Here is a 23,680-nt window from a genome sequence, read left to right on the forward strand (position 1 = left end):
ATGAAATTCCTTACTAATGAAGACAAAATTAAAATCTGTCAGAAAGTGGACTGGCGTCCGCATCTTAAAGCGTACAGAGGTCGCGAATGATGAACTCACACCTTCGAGTTTCGACTAGACAACTTGAGTTGGGCAAAGAACATTCAAAATGGTGGTCAGTCATTCCTCCCGGTCGTACATAGCCGAGGGTAACCTCCAATTCATTGTCTAAAAGTGTGACAAGAAAATAGTGTTTAAAAACCCACTGGTCCGAAAACAGTAGAAGTCCATTACAGAAATAATTCACAACAGCGAAAAATTTACTCGCTAAAGCAGATTGTTGTTATATCTGATTTTTCGTAAAAAGTGTGTGGGGGGTAACTCACATACATTAAAATGGTAGGCAACAGCAACCAGATTGTTAAAAATTGTGTTTTTGTATATTTTCATACTACAGTTTATTAATTAGTTGCTTTTTTAATTCCGAGACATTGTGAATGTGTATGTTCATTGGAGTAATGACACTTCAGTGACTTCTGAGGCAAATGTTTCAGTTTTCTTATTCAAACAGTGTTACCTAACCTAACATAACCTCATATGTATCATGAAAACGTGTTTTAACTGCCAGCTGAATAATGATAAACTTTTCGCTATAAATTTACATGGAAATAGCCTTTCCAGACTTTAACCAGATGTGAGAAAATACAGTGAAACCTCGTTAGTGCATTCCTCATGATGATTGATGTTTGTTGTTTAAAGGGCCTCTACATCAAGGTCATCGGCCCTAATGGTACGAAATGAGACGAAATGAAATTACAACTTAAAAGTCCAAAATCCTCCACTGATCAGAATTCAAAGCGTGAGGACAAAGAATGAATGGATGGACGGATATGAATTTTAAACGATCAATGGATCTGACCCACAGTGCCTCACAGCACAGAAGCTGGCACAAAACAAGAGTATTAAAGACCAAGGGACTGCTTCTATAGCACGATGCTAAAACGATTAGGCTTATAGTCGACACTGGTCCAAAATTCAGATCATGGCCCCTCATAATGGTATTTATTGCTAGGAAAGTAGAACAATGCTATGTGTAATGTTGAGGTAATAATCAAAAGTAGTGGAGACTCGCGGTATTCCACACATTATGGTACTATTCACAGGTGCACACATGCAAAACAGACCTATGGTGTTTCGCACATTGTGGCACTATTTACAGGCAACGCAAACATATGGTGTTCCTCACATAAGTGGACTAACCGCAGGGACTCGTACTACCCCATGGAATTCCTCACATAGTGGGAACTGAGCATAGGTAAGGCAGAACCATGGTATCGCTCATATAGGGGTACGAAATACAGGTACTGTAGGACCCACCTCCTGATTCACTCACTGTTGCTACTAAACAAAAACCTATTGTGTACCTAACATAGTGGTACTATGCGCAAGTAAATGCGACCCATGGTGTTCCCTGCGTGATGGTACTAATTACAAGTAGTCTCATGGTTCTAATTGGATTATCCCTTGGTCGCCACTTTTAGTAGCCTCTTACGACAGACAGAGGATACTGTGGGTGTATTCTTCCTCTGCATCGCCCACCCACAGGGGGGGGTTTTGTGTTTGTTCCGCGAGAGGTATTTTATTTCCCTCAAGCCCGCCGGCAAGCTGGTTAGGATCCCCCCTATCCGCCACCTGGGATGCGCCACATGAGAGTATCACCTCCCCCCCCTGCTACGCCAGCATAGCAGGTTCGTGGGCATTCCTCATTGAGACAATTTCTCGCTTACCATGTCATAAATTCGAAGTCCTGATTCAAGTCATATTAAATCTATATAAAAATTATGTCATTTATAGCGTCACAAATTTTCACTACTTGCCCTGAAAATGTTTTCTGACATCACTTGTGAAAGGAACGCTATTTCCAACACAGATTAGAGCCCTCGCCACATGAGGCAGGTCAAAGAATGCGAAAATGGGAAATGGCCACGAATTCCTCAACTTTACAGGGTAAATTACACCTTTGGAAAGCAACCCATTAGCCTTAGGAAAGTTCAGTTATGGTCACCGGTTTTAATTGATATTGCTGAATAACCTAGTAAGCCTGTTTTTGCTTGTAATTCACATTCCATTCAGAAATTTATTCCACGTTGAATGATACAGTGAATAGTAGCGAATATCTGTTGCGTGATAGCCTATGTATGGATTAGGAACATAATCGTGTGAAGTTGACTAGCGTGGTGCACATTTGTTTTGTGATATGGTTAAGGATATTGAAAATGACGTGGAATTGCTGACTAATGGAGACAATTGGACAGGCATCTGCATCTTTCAACAGAGGTGCATATGCTGAAACTTGCACCTTCGGGTTTCGACTCGAATCGATCAAAGTGACGTCGCAGTGTCGCCTTGAAGATGACGGTCACAGTCATTCTCTTGCACATAGCCAAGTATAACCTACAAATAATTCATGGCCGAACAATGTGACCAGAAAAAATGTTTAATAACCCACTGGTCCGAAATATAACGCGTTTTAGAGAGAGTGTGTGATCTGCAACAATGCCCTGATACTTTTATAGGCCCCAGTGCAAATGTGAATTATTGTCTGTTGTTTTACACACTTTTTAATACACTGTTAATTATTTAATAATCCCCAGTAAAAAGGTTTTCGCATTTGCTTTCTCATCCTTTTCATGTCTTTTGATACTCTCATCTCATATTTAGCAACCGTAGATAGCCTGTATCATTCACTGTACCCGTACATATACAACATAATCAACATCTATATCAAATGCACGCACGTCGAGAAAAAAAAAAAAGGAAACCAATGAGCGTTTACATGTAACTGTTGGATAGTTTTTACTTGGGTTTTCAATAGTACATTTTTTCGCTTAACACATTCTCTTTCTTTGTCCTCTGCAGAAACATCCTAACGAGGTTTTACTGTGTAAATTCACCTCTGAAATTAAGTCATCCACTCTGCGGCATCACATTCTTAGTTAATTTCAGTTCATAGTATTAAAATTAAGTGATTGTTTACTTCAGCCTTTATTTCTAATGAGTTAACTATTACTATCAGCCATGTTATTTAAACATTTATTATGGAAACATGTTCTCTTTCATTTCGAGTTGTGTTTACAGAACACCAGTTGACGAGTGTCTATGAATCGACTCTGACATCGCCTTCGAGTTCAAGTGTCGACAAGAGAGGTTGCTAGTGCACTAGGCGAGAAAACTATACCGAAGATGAACGAGTTATTAAGTCCTATAAATTAAGTCTCACTTTCCTAAACCCAAACCGCTTTCCATCAAACCAGTTAGAAATAAAATGCACACTTACTCCCTCGTAACAATGGATGCATCAGTGATTGGGTTCTTGCATTAACCGAACAAGTAATGGCCGCTAGCTGCTAGTCGCGCGCAAACTTTCTCTCGCAAAAATTGTAAATTGCAGGTGATATAGTGCTTGAAGTGATAAAGAATTACATTCGTGCTGAAGTTCAACGTGCTTGAAGTGATAAAGACGTTATTACATTCGTGCTGAAGTTCAACGTGTGCAGCTAACTACAGTAAACTATCAGTGTTCTACTACTAAGTTGTCATAATGGCTCCTAAGAAGCTTCCCCAAGCCAGCCCGCCGCATGGCGCCAGCATACAAGAACTCGTTAAGCAGGCCGTAGCCGTAGCCGTAGCCGAACAGTTACAGCCCCTAATGTTGCAGCTCCAGGAACTAAGAGCGGAATACAAGGAAAGTGTCAAACTATTACAAGATCAGCTTCAGGCTAAGGACAAGGAACTTGTAAAAATTAAAAGCGACTTTAAAAACAAGCAAGATGAACTGGAGCAATACCAGCGCCGGCAAAGTATTCGTATTTTCGGCATTCCGGAAAAGGAAGGAGAAGATCCCGATGTCATCGCAATAAGCATCGCAAGAGATCTTGGTGTCGACCTTGACCTTCGGGACATTGACAGGAGCCATCGCATTGGAAGACGACTGGGTGCGAAGCCACGACCTCTGATAGTGAAATTCGTTTCCTACCGTAAGCGGAGTGAAATCTTCCACAAGAAAAGAGGCCTTAAGGGAACGGCGGTCACAATAAGAGAGGATCTGACTGCAACAAGACTCGCAGTCCTCAAGGAGGCAATTTCGAGGTTCGGTGTACGCCAGGTATGGAGCATTGATGGAGTAATCAATATAAAAATAGGATCAAATAAGTTTAAAGTGTGCACTATGGAACAGTTAAATGAACTAAAGTGATATGCGGGAGAAATGATCACAACATTTTGTTACTTTCTATTGTAGTTTAATTTTAGAGTTAACCTTGTAGTATACCGTAATTTTTAACTTTAACTCTCTATTAGAACGTAATTAGTAATATAGCTTACTTTTGCTTGCCGTAGTGGTAGATTGGTGTTAGTAGCGGTAGACTGGGTTCAGTGCCTTATTTTTGTCGTGTTTATTTCCACTTACATTATTGACACATTGCCATTATCGTATTGATCGCTGTAAATTGTTATTTCCATTTCATTCCCATTATTGTCATATTCATCTCCAACATAACGGAGAACAACGTAATTTACAGTCCCCCTGATAACGAACTTGAGACAAACGAACAGGCTCCCCTCTTCCTTGCAAACATTCCTCAAAACCTTTCACTTACTCCACCCTCCCCCAATGTCGCTGGAACCAGCTGTGCAGGCAACATACACCTATTGTCATCTGAGCTTTCTTGCCATTCCCAGTCGACAAGGGACATCATTAACCACCAGCTTTCTCCGTACAGTAATGCTTTAAAAATTTGCCATATAAACGCTCAAAGCCTCCTTGCGGAGGAGCGAATGGACGAAATAAAAGCCCTATTTATGCCTCCCAGTTTCCACGCAATATTAATCTCTGAATCTTGGTTAAAACCACATCACGCAATAGAAAGACTGCAGCTGGCGGGTTATACATTTCTTAGATCCGACAGATTAAATAAGCCCTCCGGGGGTACCGCTGCGTATGTTATGACCAGCTTACGCCCTAAAATAATCTGTAGGTCTCCAGGTCCGTACGAGCGAAAACCTGAGTTCATGTTCCTGGAAATAACTGTGAGTGAAGTTAAATGTCTTCTGGGTGTAGTATATAAGCCACCGAAAGCGGGTTTTTTATGCGATCTAGAGACTCAAATACAAGATTTAGTCACTGATTACTCAAATATAATTATAATGGGCGACTTTAACATAAACCTTCTTGAACCTAACTCTCCTCAGACAACCCAACTTTTAACATCATTTAAAGCTTGCAATTTAACGTTTCTCCCTCTCAACGCTACACATCACACAGACACATCACACACCTTAATTGATCTCATTGCCACTAACCAACCTGAATTAGTTCTTCATCACGGTCAAATTAGTGTCCCGGGTATATCGCGACATGATGCTATATTTATGGCCTATTCTATTAAAAGTCCCAAGTTCAAATCGAAAATAATTTCATATAGAGATCTACGAAGAATTGATAAGATTAAACTTTTACAAGACGCAGTTGCAGTGCCATGGCATGACATATTTAAACTTAAAGACATAAATGACAAAGTAACTCTCTTCAATCAACATATGACTGAACTGTATGATAGACACGCCCCTGAAAAGAAGGCTCGAGTTACGCGGAAGCCAGCTCCCTGGCTCTCAGATGAGATTAGAGCACTAATGGCTGAACGCAATGCTACTTATAGACGAGTTAAGAAACATTGCACTCCTGACAATCTACTGAACTATAAGAGGCTGAGAAACGCTACGACCCAACAGATTAGAAATGCGAAACTACGACACGCCCACAGTTTAATTCAACCAAATGTTTCAACAGCTGTGTTGTGGAAATCCATAAAGAGCTTTGGAATTACCAAAGGACGAGACGATGACGAAATAAATATACCCTTGGAAAAACTGAACGATCATTTTTCATCTAACTGCACATTAAATGCAGCGCTGAAACAGGAAGTTCTAGACGGGAATTATGCAAAGACGCGAACAGATAGAGAAAACTTCTACTTCCGTCCAGCAACCCACTCACAAGTCAGGTTTGCTATAAATCGGATAACATCAACGGCAAAAGGAAATGACAGGATAGGAATAGAGATGATAAAAATTATTCTGGATGTGATATTACCTGCACTAATTAACATATTTAACTCTTCCCTTGTAGACAGCACATTTCCCGAAATATGGAAAGCGGGCATTATACGTCCTCTAAAAAAAGTAGCTTCCCCTTCTGAACCATCTGACTACAGAGCCATCTGCATACTTTCTGCTTTATCCAAAGCGCTAGAGTTCATCGCTCATAGACAAATAACAGACTACATGACGACTTACAACTTATTTGACCCACTACAATCTGGTTTTCGTCAAGCACACAGTACTACAACGGCACTACTGAAGGTCACAGAAGACATCCGAGAAGCTATGGACAACAAGGAAGTGACAGTTTTAATACTCTTAGATTTGAGCAAAGCTTTTGACTCTGTTGACATTGACATCTTACTCTCGAAATTGTATTCCCTCCATTTCTCGGACAGCGCCCTCCTTTGGTTGCATTCCTACCTGCATGGCCGTCGGCAGTGTGTTACAGATAGAATAAACAAATCAACTTGGCGGTCTGTGCAGTGTGGTGTGCCCCAAGGGTCAGTGTTAGGACCCCTTCTTTTTTCCATTTACATTAATGATGTCTCCCAAAACCTAACGCATTGCAAATACCATATTTATGCTGATGATGTACAAATGTACCTCCATACATCTCCAAATCTAATACTTTCCGCCATAGACAAAATCAATCAGGATCTAACATCATTTTCTTCTTGGTCTTTGAGATGTGGGCTTAGGTTAAACCCAGCTAAAACGCAAGCCATCATCCTTGGATACCCAAAACTACTCACGAAGGTCAATCGACCAGAGATTCCATCTATAAGGTTGTGTAATACTAACATACCATTCACGTCATCAGTAAAAGTCCTAGGCATTACTTTCGATGATGACATGTCATGGAAAACGCATATCACGAACATCACCCAGAAAATATTCTCTGCATTGCACATGCTGCGCGGGTATAAATACTTATTTCCTGAAAAACTAAAAAAAATGTTGGTAGAAAGTCTGGTTTTCCCTCATTTCGACTATTGTGACGCGATTTATAGAGACGCTCGAGGCAAGTTATTGAGCAGATTACAACGTGGTCAAAATGCTTGTGTGAGATACGTCTGTAACCTACGGTACTATGACCACGTAACTCCTTCATATCACCATCTATCTTGGCCCCGACTAGAGATCCGTCGCACTGTGCATTCCCTATGCCATCTCCATAAAATCCTTCATTCTTCACAACCATTTTACCTTACTTCATATTTCAAATACTTATCCTCTTATCACAGTCTTAACACCAGATCCACTAATAATTCCATCCTTGCTTTACCTACCCACAGAACTGCCATCTATGATAAATCATTCACAGTAATTGCCTGCCGTGAGTGGAACCTCCTTCCCGAAAATATCAGGGGGTTAAGCGCTATTCACACTTTCAAGGAAGCACTTTGGAGACATTTTATGCACCAGTAAGGATCATCTGTAAACTTGATGCTGCTACTTACAACCATTCTATTGTTATGGATGTCCTGGTAGAGAGTCTAAAATTTTTATCCGATTTGTCTTTAAAATCAAATGTTATGTACTGCCTTTTTTTTTTTTACGTGTAGGATATTAGTTTTAAGAATTTATCCCTTTTTATGTCTGATTTATTTAATCTTAATTTAATCTTAACTTAATCTTAATTTATTAATTTAATCTTAATTCATTTCATCTTAATGTAATCTCACCATTCTTGTATTATTATTAATTTAATTTGTATTAGACGTAGTTATTGTAATACAATGCAACATATGTATATTTCAGTTCCTGGTTAGATGGAAGAGAAGGCCTGAAGGCCTTAATCTTGCCAGGTAAAATAAAACATTACTAAACTAAACTAAACTAAACTAAACGATAGTAAACAGTTTAATACACTGGTGGAGAAAATATCCAAACACCAAGAAGGGTTTGCGCTAGATTAACAAACATTGGTAGGCATATTTATACATCTGAAAGATGATGCTGATTCAAATTTCTTGCAAATCGCGTTAGTGTGGTGTTAGTAGCGGCCCCATGACGTTGTACATCAGGCTTGCTTTAAATACGGGCTGTACTGTGTGAGAGCATTAATTATCTGTACCTGTAAGATTGGACGGAATAACAGTGAGTGGTTCAAGAATGCCTTTACGACGACGAGGCCAGTATCAACAGCTCACTGTGGTTGAACAAGGCCGTATAATAGGGCTACGCGAAGGTGGATTTTCCTTCTGCGATATTACAGAATGACTTGGCAGGAATGTCTCCACTGTGCATGCGTGCTGGCAGCAGTGGTAACGAGAAGGTACGCTCGCAAGAAGACCGGGCTCCGGACATCCCCGTGGCACCACAGAGGAGGAGGACCGCCGTATTAGGTGTATGGCTGTGGAGCAGTGGACTGCGTCTGCAGCAGCAATTTGAGCGGCAGTTGGCACCACAGTGATGCAACGAACTGTTCGAAATCGGTTACTTGAAGGACAGCTCCGAGCCCAATGCCCTGCGGAGTGCATTCCACTTACTCCAAACCACCGCCGTCTGCAACTTCAGTGGGGTCAAGCGAGAGCTCATTGGAGGATGGAGTGGAGGTGCGGTGTGTTTTCCACTGAAAGCCAGTTCTGCCTTGGTTCCAGTGATAGCCATGTGTTGGTTAGGAGGAGGCCAGGTGAGCACCTGCATTCCGCCTGGCTGCAGGGTCGACACACGGACATACACTGAGAGCTCTGGTCTGGGGAGCAATTTCCTATGACAGCAGGAGCACTCTCGTAGTTATCCCACGCACCCTGACTGCAGATATGTACGGCCGCCTGGTGATTCGATCTGTCATGCTGCCATTCATGAATAGCATTCCCGGGGGTGTTTTCCAACAGGATAATGCACACCCCCATGCCGCTGTTGTAACCCAACGTGCTCTACAGAGTGTCGACATGTTGCCTTGACCTGCTGGATCCCCTGATCTGTCCCCAATCGAGCATGTATTGGACATCATCAAACGGCAACTCCAGCGTCATCCACAACTGGCATAAACCGTCCCTGTATTGACCGACCAGGTGCAACAGGCATGGAACTCCATCTCACAAGCTGACATCCAACACCTGTATGACACAGCGCATGCACGTTTACATGCCTACATTCAACAGTCAGGCGATTACACCGGCTATTAATGGACCAGCATGGCACATGCAATGGCTATTCTCTCGTGGATATTAACCCTCGGTCTTGTACCTTTAAACAATTAAATAGGTTACCTCAACAAATATATTGCCAACATTCCCGCCTTCTACATTCTTATATCATGGTGTTTGGATATTTTTTTCGCCAGTGTATAAGGAATTTTCAAGGGACAGGAAAATACTGTCATTACAACGGAGTTCTCATTATATGCCATACTCACTATAGCAGACTTCTACTGTAAATAACTAATATCATATAAGCACAAAAACAATACAAATATTGCAGGACCACTAAGCATAATCTTTTATGAAGATTTAATCCATGAAATTACAGCCCTGATCTCACAATATGTTAGCTGAGTTAGATTATCATAATACCTGCTGGGAGGGATAAACCCAAACATCGTCTGTGCCAGCCTTTGGTATAGTGGATTTCTCTCGATCTATTGGAAGAGGAAATGGTTGATCTGGAGCTGGTGACTGATTTGGAGCTGGCATCTACAACAAATCAAGGTGTGTGTTAAAAGTTAGAAATGCGAGACAGAATTATTATATAACAAAAATATTACTTCACAAACTCCTTTTTCATTATCACAATCATCATTTTAAGGTCCTCATTATGTCATTCAATATAATCAGAAGTTACACTGTAGTCACACACTACTGAATACCATACCGACTTATTACAAACCTTTACCAAGCCCTTGATCAGTAAAGGATTAAAAAAAAAAAAAAAAAAAAAAAAAAAAAATGAATTTGGCACTATAAAAGAAGCAAAATTACAATAACCTTCCTCTGTGAGTTCTAATGCTAGGTATGAGTCCACTGGGCAAAATGATGGGTGGTTGGTAATCTTCCTTTATTTGCATGCACCATTTTGCTCTGAGGTGAAGATCATTATGTAAGTGCATGTGTTTCTGTGCTCACTGTGACGACTAGACCTATGATTTTCATGATGGAGAATATATTTTTTGGTGAGACTGATAAGTTCCTTAAATATATATAAATGCTTGTTATGAAAAAAGTAATTGAATGATAGTACTTTTTAAAGTCATATTTATGCATAAATGGTCATTTCGATGTGATGGAGCATGTTTTAGGTAATAAATGGTCATATTCGTCATATTTTCACTCTTTCAGGTAGTAAAGACCTTTTCTCATTCAGTTTCTTTCTTCTGTGTTCAAATGAGTTGTTGTATTTCTCAGAATTACACATTGCATTTTGTTTCCTGGAAAATGGTAAGAACCTACCTTCCTCCACTATTTCTGTGGAATTCACAATATGGACTTCACCCTTGCACAGCAGTGAGCAGGTAGCTACTTAAGCCTGTCCTTCGAAATCTGGTGTGTGTCAGAGATGATTGAATCTTGTTGAAGTCGGAAGTGTGTGTTCTGTGTAGTATAATTCAGAAAGAAAAAATGCCTAAAGCGAACAAAGTATTAGAGTAGAATTACAACAGTTCGTGTCTCAATATGGTGAGAAAGTGTTCACGAGTGATGGTAAAATACTGTATTGTAAACTGTGTGATATAAGAGTACCTGTGGAGAAGTCATTTAACGTTCAGCAGCGTGTGGCAACAGAAGAACACAAACGTGGAGTACAATGAATCGAAAATGGAAAGACACTACAGCAAATGCTCCTAGGAGAATTTTGCCATTCACCATTTTGTGAAAAGCTTTGTACAGCCTTTCGTTGTGCCAACATTCCCTTAAATAAGATGAATCATCCAAAATTTTGTGAATTCTTACAAAAACACACCAGCAAATCTCTTCCCGATCCTTCCCCTTTAAGAAAGGACTACATCAACCGAAGCTAAGAAAAAAATTATGCAAGAAATCAGACAATGGGTTACAAATAAGAAAATATGGATACCAATGGATGAAACTACAGACTCTATGGGAAGATATATTGCGAATGTCATTGTGGGGACTTTGGGAGAAGATGGTCCAGGTGAACCATTTCTAATAAACTGTGAACATTTAGAAAAAGTCAATTTTTCTACCATTAGTAAACTGTTTGACAAATCTATGCGTGCCATATGGACTGAAGGCGTTCAGCATATGGTGAAAGCTGCCAAATCACTAAAAGCATGATATAGTGAAATGGTGCATGCGACTTGTTCAGCTCACGCCTTACACAGAGTTGCAGAAGAGATTCGTAGTCAATTCAGTGAGGTTGATAAATTAATTGGGTGTGTCAAGAAGGTCTTCTTGAAAGCCCCTCCACGTGTTGCAACATTTAAGTTGCTAGCTCCAGACATTCCCTTGCCACCTCCCATTTTGACAAGATGGGGATCCTGGATTGAATCCTGCAACTCTTACTGCCAGAACTTCAACATTGTGAAAAGTATCATTGATTCATTTGATAGCAGTGAAGCCGCTTCAATTGGACTAGCCCAGGAGTTAATGTCTAACTGTGACATTTCAGGTCAACTTTCATACATCAAACCGAATTTTGGTTTTCTTCCTGCTACTTTAACTGCTTTGGATCAATCAGAAGTGCCACTAGTGAAGTAGATAGTACTAGTGAAAATGACTGTGAATAAATGTAATGTTGTTTGTGGTAAAGTGGGTATTCAAAGAAAATGGAAAAGGTATTAGAAAAAAAAGAAGAAAAAAAAAGAAGGGTATCACACATTGTATCCCATTTCAATGATTTTGTTGGATGAAAAGTTTTCTCTTAATCATTTGGAATTAGATTCAAATTATATTGTCCATTTCAAATATGCTCCTCTTGTGTCAGCTGAAGTAGAACGAAGTTTTTCAAAGTACAAGGAAATCTTTTTTATTTGAAAATTTGCACATGGTATTCAGAAGCATATGAAAATAATCGCAGCATGCGTTAACTATGTACTGACAATTTTAATAAAATAAGAAGTACACTACAATATCAAATTGCATACTTTAACTTCTCTTATGCATTTTATTCATAAATAAATAAATGGCTCGTTGACACAAACTGACTTATTAATCGATTTTAAACTGGACTTTTACCTCAAATATAATACTGTTAGGTCATATTTTTTATGTTCTTGTGCATATTTTGGTAAATTTTAGGTCATAAGAGCATTTTTTCTGTGCATATTATGGTGATTTTTAGGTCATAAAAATCCTAGCCCTAATGATGACTATATGATGAGTAATGCCTAAATGTTGTAAGTGCCATATTTTACGTTTCTCAGGAGAAACAAAACAACATTTTAAACAAAACGCAACACAAAAATAAATCCATCCGTCCAATGAATCACTATTAAAAGTGTCATATGCTCTCACTCCATATGAACACCACAGACAGGTCTGGAATTGAACCCATGCTTTCAACAAGCAATCTAGTGATTAGAAATTGCACACCACCACTTCTCCTACCCTTTTGGTCGACATTTTGATGGGTTTTTTTTTTCTCCCCACCAACAGGACTTAAACCAAAGTGCCAGACCACTTACTAACTCGATGACTTACTGATTACAGCTAACATACAGGCATGACCTTCCTTTTAGAGACAGACAGACAGGACACAGATTCATGAAAATGAAAAACATTTACAATTTCTGAGTTCATCCTGAATTAAATAGGGTGTAATATATAACTTCATTTAAAACACAAGTTAAAAATGGTAATTCAATTTCAGCTATCTCAATATTTTGAAGTTCCTTACTTGTGCGATTACCTCAATAGATAACAACTATTCAAGAAAAGTCTTAATGTACCACATTCCTCAAGAATATTAATACTTCATGATAGACTATATTAATTAACGTAGTTTTGTATTGGTGCATGATCAACCATTTATGTAAATGTTTTCTCATGGTGCTTCATTCTTGTATAATTTCTTTATGCCATTCATTAAATGAACTGCTTTGTGTTATTTACAAACTGAAGTCTCTGTTGATCAGAACAGAGATAGGTACAGTATATTCTTTCCTTGACAATGCTTCTGGTGCAGGAAGCGGGTTTCATAACACTCAGCATAATGTGTATTGTCAAGTGCCAGCATGGTGTGCAGTAGCAGCTTGAACGATGATGGAATACAGGGAGAATTGCATGCTGATGGTTTATCTGATGTGCCTAGTGATTACAAGAGGGTATAAGTGATAGTGAAAATGGGTGACATCAAGATATAAGCACGGAGCTGAAAGTGCAATGTTCAGTTCAGACAAATCTGTTGATGACAATAATACAAGTGAAAATGACAGTGATAGTATTTACAATGAGGTTGATGAATGAACAAATAAGGATGAAAATAGAAACCTAGAACCGTTCACAGGTTTTCCTCACTTATAGGCCAATAATCCCAGGACTATCCCAGAGGTCATAGATCATTTACTTGGTGATGACTTGTTTCAGCTTCTTGAGGAACAATCAAATTTCTATTATGAATACAATTCTGGGAGGTATAAAACATCTCCCAAATCCCTGAAAAGGAAAAATATAAATGTGGTGGAAATGAAATTCTTGGCTCAAATAATTTCAATGGCCCAAATCAGGAAAAACACAAGGGACTACTGGAGAACAAATAAATTGATGCGAATGTCTAGTTTTGCTGAAGTTATGAGTTGAAATCTGTTTGAACAGATCTGGAATTTTTTTATATTTCAGAGATAATTAGAGTAGTGATCATGATTCAGACAGTTCCTAAATAATAAAGCCTATTTTGGACACATATTAAGTTTCCATCTCTCTATAAACCTATGCAGCAGCTTTCTCTTGACAAATCCATGATCCCACAGCATGGCAGGCTTAGGTTTGGGACTCTCAATCGTAGAAAACTAACCAGATATTAGGGTAGTGCTGAGTAATGACGTTCAAAGCATGACTAGTGCATCTGAGCATTATGAAAGGTGCTGCTCATAGGGTCAGTTGTGCTGCAATAGTACTTTCTGACCCAGTGAGGAAAGCAATGGCAAACTACCTCACTCCTCATCTTTCTTAGTACACCTCATTTTGGTGCTGCCATTGGTTTTTGGGGTTTCCTTATAACCGCATAACCTTTGGTGGTGCTATTTGAGGATCCAACCAGCCTCAGACCGACAGTGCAGATGGTATGCGAGGCCACTATGGTATATGTTGTGTGTGTCCTCCGGTCCAATAAGGGACCATTTATATTGGTATTATAAATTTACTCATTCGGAACAAAATATTTCAGATTCCCTTTGGGAATCAACATCTATATCATCTGATGGCCAAGCAGGCATCAATTTTTAATAAGGAGACAAAGTCTCTCATAGTGCATTGGCACTGCCGGTGGCTACAATTAGCCTACGCAGTGGCCTCCACGGTATGCACTAGCCAGCGTCTTGGTAGGTGTGCTAGGTACCAACTGATGAGCCCAGCCTAGCACACGGGGGCGAAACGCTGGCAGCCAGGAATGAGTTAGTTGGAAAATTTATAATGTCCAATAACGGACCATTTATATTGGTATTATAAGGAAACGTTACGCACAGACACGCCAACAATATTGACAACAAGCACACGTTCCAAGTGGTTACGTTTTATCAATAAAATAGCTACAGGACACAAGTTAGCCACGCCAACACTCTGCTCACATTTCGTATTTGCAGTGCCCTTTCTTCCAGTGTCCGCCCCGTTCGAACTGAGGACATCCGGCCAACATTTCACAGCTCACATACAGCACCTGTTCTCCACTGCATTCTCTCTTTCGCTCTCACCCACAGGCGATCGTTGAAGGTCACACTTCCAGCTGGTTCCCCCTACACGCTGTCTCGCAAGTTGTGCTCACTGTCTCATCTGTCAACATGGCTAGTACCGAGCAATTGGCGGCTATATTACAGGCTTTACAGCAGCAACAACAGCAATTCATGCAACAGCAGCAGTCCGCATTGCTTACAGCCATACAAGTTCTCTCTTCCTCCGCACAAAACACGACCATTCCTCCATTTTCTGCCTTCAACCCAGAAAAAGAAGAATGGTCAGTGTATTTAGCTCGACTTCAACAGCATTTTATCTGCCACTCCATAACGGATGAGACGTGCCGAGCTCTTTTTCTCAGTTCTGTAGGAAACACTACCTGCGAATTACTGCAGAAATTAAGCCCCGAAGAACAGATCTCGGAAGTTCCTTTCGCACAGCTCCTAGCTCGCATAAATGCACATTATACTAAGGATCCTCACATCGTAGCAGCTCGCTACAAGTTCTTTCAATGTAGAATGAAGCCGCACCAGACTCACACAGAATGGATTGTGGAACTACGTGATCTCGCCAAGCCTTGCAAAGTTATCTGTTCTAAGGATGGTTGTAGCACGCCCTACTCTGATTCACTCATTCGGGACATGGTTATTCTTCATACTCCCCAAGACAAAGTTCGTTTCGACGCTGTCAAGAGTAGTAACCCTTCTTTGGAAGATGTCCAGCGTCTTGCCACAGTCTATGAGATGACTACAAAGACTGCAGCTGAAATAGCTACCAAACATGAAGTCGCTCACGTATCTCATACGGCCCGCCAGCATTCTGCTCCTTCGAACCGCCAGGTCAGCTCACTCCCTGCCAAGCGTTCCCGACAAGTTCCTCCGCGCTCTTCTACGAAGACACGCATTTCTAAGAAAACTCCGCAGCTCCTGCCTTCCTGCAGAGGATGTTTTAAGCATCACGACCGCCGTGACTGCCGCTTCTTCAAGTCCACCTGTGATCGCTGTCATAAAGTAGGACACATCAAGACTGTCTGTCAAAGTACGTCCCGCCCTGCCAGTACTCATCCTGCGAAGAAAACTCTTCAGAAGACACGACAGGACATGGAAGTTGATGAAATCAACCTCATTCTTCCTACAAGAAATTCTCGTAAAATCATAATTTCGATCGTTTACCTAGATCACTCTACTGATTTTCAGTTACAGCAGATACTGGTTCGCCTGTCTCCATTATCAATCTGGCTACATATCACAACTTAGGTTCATCGTCTTTCTGTCCTGCTGATGTACAACTTGTTACTTTTAACAAGAAGAAAATTGATATTAAGGGACAAATCACTATTCCAGCCAGATGTAAAGATATTCATAAGGTCGTTACCTTACTAGTGGTCAATAACTACACTGCATCTAATATCCTAGGCATGGATCTTTTCAATTCATTCGGTTTTCAAATACATGACGTCAATGTAGTCTCCGCCTTACAACCTACCTCTGATGTCACCGATCTCCTACAGCAATTTCCTGAAGTCTTCGACTCTACCTTAGGCACAGCCAAAGACTACACAGCTCATATTCAAAATCAGGAGCCAAGCCTCGCTTTTTCAAAGCACGTCCAGTCCCACTTGCACTTCAAGATCAAGTTACTCAAGAATTACAGAGATGGATAGCAGCCGGTATAGTAGTTCCCATCACTTCCAGTAAATGGGCTACTCCACTCGTCGTAGTTAAAAAAGCTGATGGCAATATCCGCATTTGTGGTGATTTTCGTTCTACAATCAACTCACAGACTGAAACCGATGTTTTTCCGATTCCCCGTCCTGAAGACTTACTTTGTCGTTTAGCCGGTGGACAGTTCTTCTCTAAAGTGGATCTCAAAGAAGCTTATCTCCAGCTACTTTTAGACGAAGAATCCAAGCAATACCTCACACTGAATACCCCTCTTGGACTTACAGCTCCAGCGCTATTTAGCACAGCTTACCGCCTCCATTCCTGGTTGTGCTAATTACCCTGATGACATTCTTGTGACCGGCAAAGATCATCAAGAACACCTGCATAATCTGCGCCTCCTCCTCACCAAATTGAAAGAAAATGGCCTACGTGCTAATTTTGCACATTCTTTCAACCTCAAGTTCACTACCTAGGATATCATTGATAAGACTGGCATTCGACCTAGCGAACAGAACATCTCTGCCATTCTCAACATGCCCGCACCGCAGAACATCAAACAGCTCCAATCCTTCATAGGAAAAGCAAACTATTACAACAAGTCCATTCCACGCTTCGCTTCAGTAGCAGCTCCTCTGAATGCCTTACTCAAGAAAGGTGCTCAATTTCATTGGTCTCCACAATGTCAACATGCCTGGCAGACTATCAACAAGGCTCTTGTCTATGCTGTCAAGCTTACTCATTTTCAGCCCAGTAAGCTCCTCACTCTTGCCACGGACGCATCTGATTATGGACTTGGCGCCGATCTCTCCCAGAAGGATCGTCACGGACAGGAACGTCCTACAGCCTTCGCTTCCAAGACACTCAATGAGCATCAACGTCACTACTCTCAGATAGAGAAAGAAGCTTTAGCTATTATATTTGGTATTCGCCGTTTCAACGAGTATCTCTATGGCAACCATTTCCTCATAATTACTGATCACAAGCCTCTTGTTCACTTATTCCATCCTGGTAATAAGATCCCTGATCATTCTCTAAGGAAACTTCAAAGATGGTCCATATTTTTTCTGACTACTCCTATCAGATTGCCTATCGTAGCACATCCCAGCATTGTAATGCTGATGCTCTCTCTCGCTTACCTGTAGGTCCTGATACTACTTTTGATTCTCAAGAATCTGAATGTCTTCAGTTAGACGTAGAACTTGAAGACGCAGTCTCCAGTTTTCCCATTGACGCTACTTGCATCGCCAAAGCGACTGATAAGGATAGTACACCAGCTAGAGTTCGTACGTATATCCGCAACGGTTGGCCTCTTCAAACCAAGCTTCCTACCAGCCTTGCACCTTATCATCGTCTTCAGCATCGTCTCACGACTCGTGCTGGAGTTATCCTATTAGAAACTGGCACCCTCTTCCGAGTGGTTATCTCACTTGCTCTGCGCAAACAAGTTCTCGACTTGTTACATGAAGGCCATTGGAGAATATCACGCAACAAGCAACTCGCCCGTCAACACTGCTATTGGCCTGGTATTGACGCCGACATCGAGAAACTCATCCGCCACTGTGACCCATGTCAGGTACATCAGAACGCATCGTCATCTGACCTCGCTCCATGGCCTCCTGCTACTTCTCCTTGGGAAAGAGTACACATAGACTTCGCTGGACTTTTTCTCAACTCTATGTGGCTCATAGTGATAGATTCTCTATCCAACTTTTCTTACGTCGTAGAAATGCATTCTACTACTACAGAAGCTACCATTCATGCACTTCAGAAGATTTTCACTACTGAAGGTTTACCTCAAGTGCTCATTTCAGACAATGGACCCCAATTTACTGCCACTAACTTCCAGAACTTCTGTACACATAATAGCATTCAGCATATTCTGGCTCCGCCCTTTCACCCTCAATCTAATGGTGAAGCTGAACGTTTTGTCCAAACTTTCAAGAAAAGCATGAAGAAAGCTGTATCTTCAGGTTTAATTAAGGACCAAGCATTGTTACAACTCCTAGGAAGATATAGGACTATGCCTGGTACCGAAAACCTCACTCCAGCTCACAAGCTCCATGGACGCCCTCATCGAACTCTGCTCTCTTTGTTGCAGCCTCTTCCTGCCCAGCTGCAGCGCTCGCAACCGAAGTTCAACACCGCCGACAAAGTATGTGTCCGGATTTTCAAGTCCAATCATCCATGGATACCTGGTATCATCTGCCGTACCTTGGGCCATTGTCTCTACGACATCCAGACCGCCGAGAAACGCATCTGCCGCCACCAGGACCAGATATGCATCCGCTATCGTCCATCTCCTTCTGTTGATACCCTTGTGACACCTCAAAAATCCATAGCAGACCGAGCTCTGGACCATTTAATCAACATGGGTTCTTTTCAGGACGATTCTACGCTCCTTCGTCCAGACCAGGCTCTGGACAACACAACAGACACGGCCGACTCTCCAGCCCAGCATCGCTGCAGCCGCTTCACGCCGTAGCCGCTTCGCGCCGTATCGGCGTAATTAGGAGGGGAGGGTGTTGTGTGTGTCCTCCGCGCCTACAATCTCTGCAGCCTGCCCGACACATGGATGTTTCCAGAGACCACGAGGCAGACTGCAGTGCGCTGACGTGATCGTCTGTGACGTCAGCCAGCGCTATAAAAGGAGGAACATTTCTCGCCTCTCCAGGACTACCACAGTGTCCAACGACCAGACTACACCGCAAGTCAGACACGGAGGCACCCTCTTAAAAATGTGTTCTGAATAGGTGGACTGATTCCTGGCCGTGAGGTTTCACCTCTGGACATTGCCTCATTCATCCTGCATCCCGTAGCTACGTCGAGCACCCATCCAAGCATTCTGCTACTCAATCAAATCCCCTACAGTGCTCCGATTCCAATCATAGCATTCTGCTATATATGGACATTAGACGCAAGTTCCTTGCAAGTTATATGTCCCCTGTTAGCATTCTGCTAATACGAACTCTCTCTACAAGTTCCACTTGTTATTATACATGACCGATAGTTTTCGACTATCAAGAACATTCTCTCATTTGAACAGACTGTCTCATCAAGACAAGATTGAATGTATATAGGAATCTCAAATGTAAATAATACTCAGGCCCTCAGCCTACTACCTTATATTAACATTAAACGTGTGCAACTCAACAAGCTTCAAGAAAAGTTTCGTCCTATTTCATGTACATATTGTATAAATGTGTTGAAGCAATAAACTTTTATGTTGTGCCTTGTATACAACAGTATATATTTGCAACATGGAGATTGTATCTCAAACTCAAACATTGACTTGTTGAGGTTTTTAACCCAACATGAAGGAACATTTTATCTTATTATTATTAGGAATGAAACATGTACTTTTTAATATTAGAACTAGATTTTAAGCTGGATTATGTTACATAAGAACATAGAATAGCAATAAAAAACAAGTATTGGAAGGTGGGATTCTCCATTCAACCTAACCTTAGTTGGAGATTTATGCTGGAGAAGGTAAGAGATTAGAGGAAACCATATTTTGGATCCTTGCCTTAACTTGTGGCATCATGTATACTAGGATAACTACTACAACAGCATACAAATTGCAGAAAATCATCTCCAAAGGAAAATTAGAGTGCATGGGACTACCCTGGTGAATAGAGGAATTCCAAAGTATTGAAAGCTTCATCAAAAATACTGGAGAGAGGGGAAAATGTATTTTTGTCAGAAATAACATGTTTGGAAGGACAAGAAGGAAGTCTGCATAATATGTACAATATATAACAACATTACAGTGGAGGCTGTAAATAGATTTTGAAGAAAAAAAAAAAGTAGAAAAGCCAAAATCCATGACTGTATATAACAAATTCATGGAGGGGGTTGGTAGGGCTGACCAGGTCAGTATTTGGCCTACTATAAATTTCTCAGGAAAACAATGAAATGGAGTAATACCATAAAACGTTCCTTTGGCTGATAAATTGAGCACTTTCCAATGCCTTCAGGCTACTGTATATCAATTGCAAAATCCAGGATCACATAGAAAATATAATATAAAATGCTGGAGGAAATTGCAGGTAACAGGGAGGGAGAACGAGAGGAACATGGAGAAGAAAGAGAAGCAGAAGAAGAGGATTTGATGGAAGAAGTATTAAGATCAATGCCACATACTTCAAGAAGAGATACCGCTGGAAGAATGTCTGGAAATTGGAAGCTTCATAAAACTGAAGCAATCTGGAATACCTCCAGAAGCCCTGCAGAATATGTGCTGCGCACAAGATACATCTACTTGGCTTGTCAAGTTACTTTGCACAAAGGCAGCTGGTTCACATGACACCACATGAAAAGCAAGTACTAGAATAACTGGTAAGTGCTTTCACCAAGTTCCAATAATTTATCTCATGTAATTTAAAAGTTACATGTATTTATGTTTCATCCTGCTTCTCATGCTAGGTGTGCTTCAGTTGTCTAGTCCACAGGAGAAGGAATGGAGTCGTGTGCATCCGAACAACAATGTGTTGAACCGGATGGTACAAGCCAGAATTAGTGACTAGAACAGTTGATGGAGAGTTAACCTTTCGTGTTCATATCAAATTTGTTCTGACATCGCTATCAACTGTTATACTCTTACAGTATACCAGAGCTGTTTCAATGTGTTTATTCTAAGAATGGTGCATGTTAACAATAGTATTTAAGCTTTCAGCAAAGCAAAGCTTGCGGTACATCACACTTGTAAAGTAGCTGGTCACGGCCTTAGGAGTAGATTTTTTCCTATCAAGATGAGGGGCCCCTGGAAGGAGTGCAACATTTCATCTAACAGCACATTCATAAGATTATAAGGTACTGCGATAGGTGCAGTAATGGGCAGAAAAAAAAACACGCCAAAACCTTTTGAAATAACTGTGGTCTTCATCAAGGTGTTTGATTTGAGATGTGCTATACAGAGAGTATAAGTGAATGAGAGAAATATATCTACAAATTAATAATAATAATAATAATAATAATAATAATAATAATAATAATGGCTTTACGTCCAACTTACGGGTTTCTGAGACACTGAGGTGCCAGAGTTTAAACCCACAGGAGTAGTTTTGCACACCGGTAATTTTAACAACACAAGGCTGACGTATTTGAGCACCTTCAAATACCATCAGGCTGAGCCAGAATCGAACCTACCAAGTTGAGGCCAGAAGGCCAACACCTCAACTGTCTGAGACCACTCAGCCCGGCACAAAGTCTTTATTTCTAGCATTTATGTAATCATATAAAGAATTTTATTTCCGTCTGAATTAGTATAAAAACCTTTCAAGCCTTTAGAATGGATAGTAGTACACACGTACATTTCCAGAAAATGAAATGCTCTCTGGAGGTGTTATCTGAGAATCCAACCAGCCTCCAGGCTGATGACCAGACAGAGTTATTTGACTGGTAAGGTTTTAAATGACATAAAGAGTCAATTATGATAACAGTAATATTTGTTGCTTTAAGGGATTATAAGATCAAGCTCATCAACTTCACAACCGATCAATAAACAATACCGCATTTTCTCACTTAACACACTTTTTTGACGAAAAATACAGGCCAAAACTTTGGATGCATAAATTATTCAAGGAATTCAGATATTTAAACATTATTTACAATTCATTTACATTTAAAAGATACATCAAACAAAAGATAAATAACTGGTTCAATTCATTTGAAGTTATTGTCATTTGGCGTAAAATTCTGACGTGAACAATTTTCTGAAAAGTCAAATAAGATACATCAGGTAAGTTGGACACGTGGGTTTGAAGTACCGACACTGGAAAATATTCTTCCCGTTATGAGGCGACAATATGACTTGAAGCGAAATAAACTTGAATTAACGGAAGTACAATTCATGCAAGTACATAATAATGACATACCGCCAAAAAAAAAGAACTTTCCAACACGAGGAGAGCCGGGCTCGAAGGAGTGACCCTGCTAGATTTTCCCAAACTGTTCGCATCCGATCTTGTACAAGTGAGGTGTCTATCCACCCTTTTTTACTTTAGGCATTGTTTTTAGTTTTAGAACAATCTAAGATGGAAGCTTTCTGCCATCAGTTGTTACAGCAAGCATTGTAGTACATTGTTATTTTTTGCTTCTGTTAGTGCATACGATAACAATCTATGTCCCTTTCTTATCGATTGTTCAATTTGTGGCATATGGAATCCAAATTGGGAGATGAACTATTCCTTTACTTTACGCTTCTCAATCACAAAGTGATGAAAATCAATTACTTTTTTGGTTGAAATCGTTCGGCATTTTTTGGCATAAAATTCTTCTCTGAAGAGAAAGTCCATGTCTTTCCTCATAAAATTAATCATCCAGCTGCGGACACTGATTCCATGTGCAGCAGCTATTTCTCGTCCTTTAAAATATAGCATTTCCCGAGAAAGGGCATATCCAACGTTGCGTAACAAAATCATATATTAAGCAGATCCTCTACTTGCGGAAACTTGCCGCTGTTTTTGTCTGTGAAATGCTTTAAGAGACTTGTTGGTCTCTTGATGTGCACTTCTCTGTTACCGCGATAGCGCACGTTGCATTCGGTCACTGAAGACTTGCCGCCTGCTGCCCTATTCCCGTATGTTTTGGCGTAACTGTTCACCGCAAGTTCATATGATGCAGTATTACTCGAATACTTGCTCATTGTGGACTAACAAATAATTTTGAGATCACAGAAAACGCACGCCCCGTACCCGAAGCACTTGTAAACTATGCCTGTACCAGACTGGAATAGAGCGTCACTAGTCACTTCTGCACTGATTCTCTCACCAAATTAGTGCACTGGTATTTCCTATCGACTGATAACAGCACATTGCCCAGTATTTGGAATGCCATATTTCGCAAAAGGAAGGCTGCTACTCGAGTAGTTGACATCTTTGTTTCGAAACCCATCTGGAGCTGCATGATGGATGTTCGAAGAAGTGGGTATAAATATTGGGATGCATAAATTATGCAAGGGTATTAATTATGTGAGAAAATACGGTATTTAAATAAAGTAAATTTTAATATTAGTTAAAATTACCTTTGTAAACACACACACATATTTTTAAATTTACTGTACTGCAGTAAAAGCAATTAAATGAT

The 23,680-nt window shown here is 40.5% G+C and overlaps 1 protein-coding gene across 2 annotated transcripts in view; it reads right to left on the minus strand.

Moving 5' to 3' along the window:
* The window catches only part of Cchl (Cytochrome c heme lyase), a 96,150-nt gene that overhangs the window by 15,757 nt on the left and 56,713 nt on the right, over nucleotides 1-23,680 (minus strand). For both annotated transcript variants that reach the window (XM_067150642.1, XM_067150647.1), the window contains exon 4: nucleotides 9,663-9,782. In XM_067150642.1, coding sequence (XP_067006743.1) covers nucleotides 9,663-9,782 — 120 coding nt within the window. The remainder of the gene's footprint in view (nucleotides 1-9,662; nucleotides 9,783-23,680) is intronic.

The sequence above is a fragment of the Anabrus simplex genome, chromosome 1 (assembly GCF_040414725.1).
Source record: "Anabrus simplex isolate iqAnaSimp1 chromosome 1, ASM4041472v1, whole genome shotgun sequence".
Taxonomy (NCBI): domain Eukaryota; kingdom Metazoa; phylum Arthropoda; class Insecta; order Orthoptera; family Tettigoniidae; genus Anabrus; species Anabrus simplex.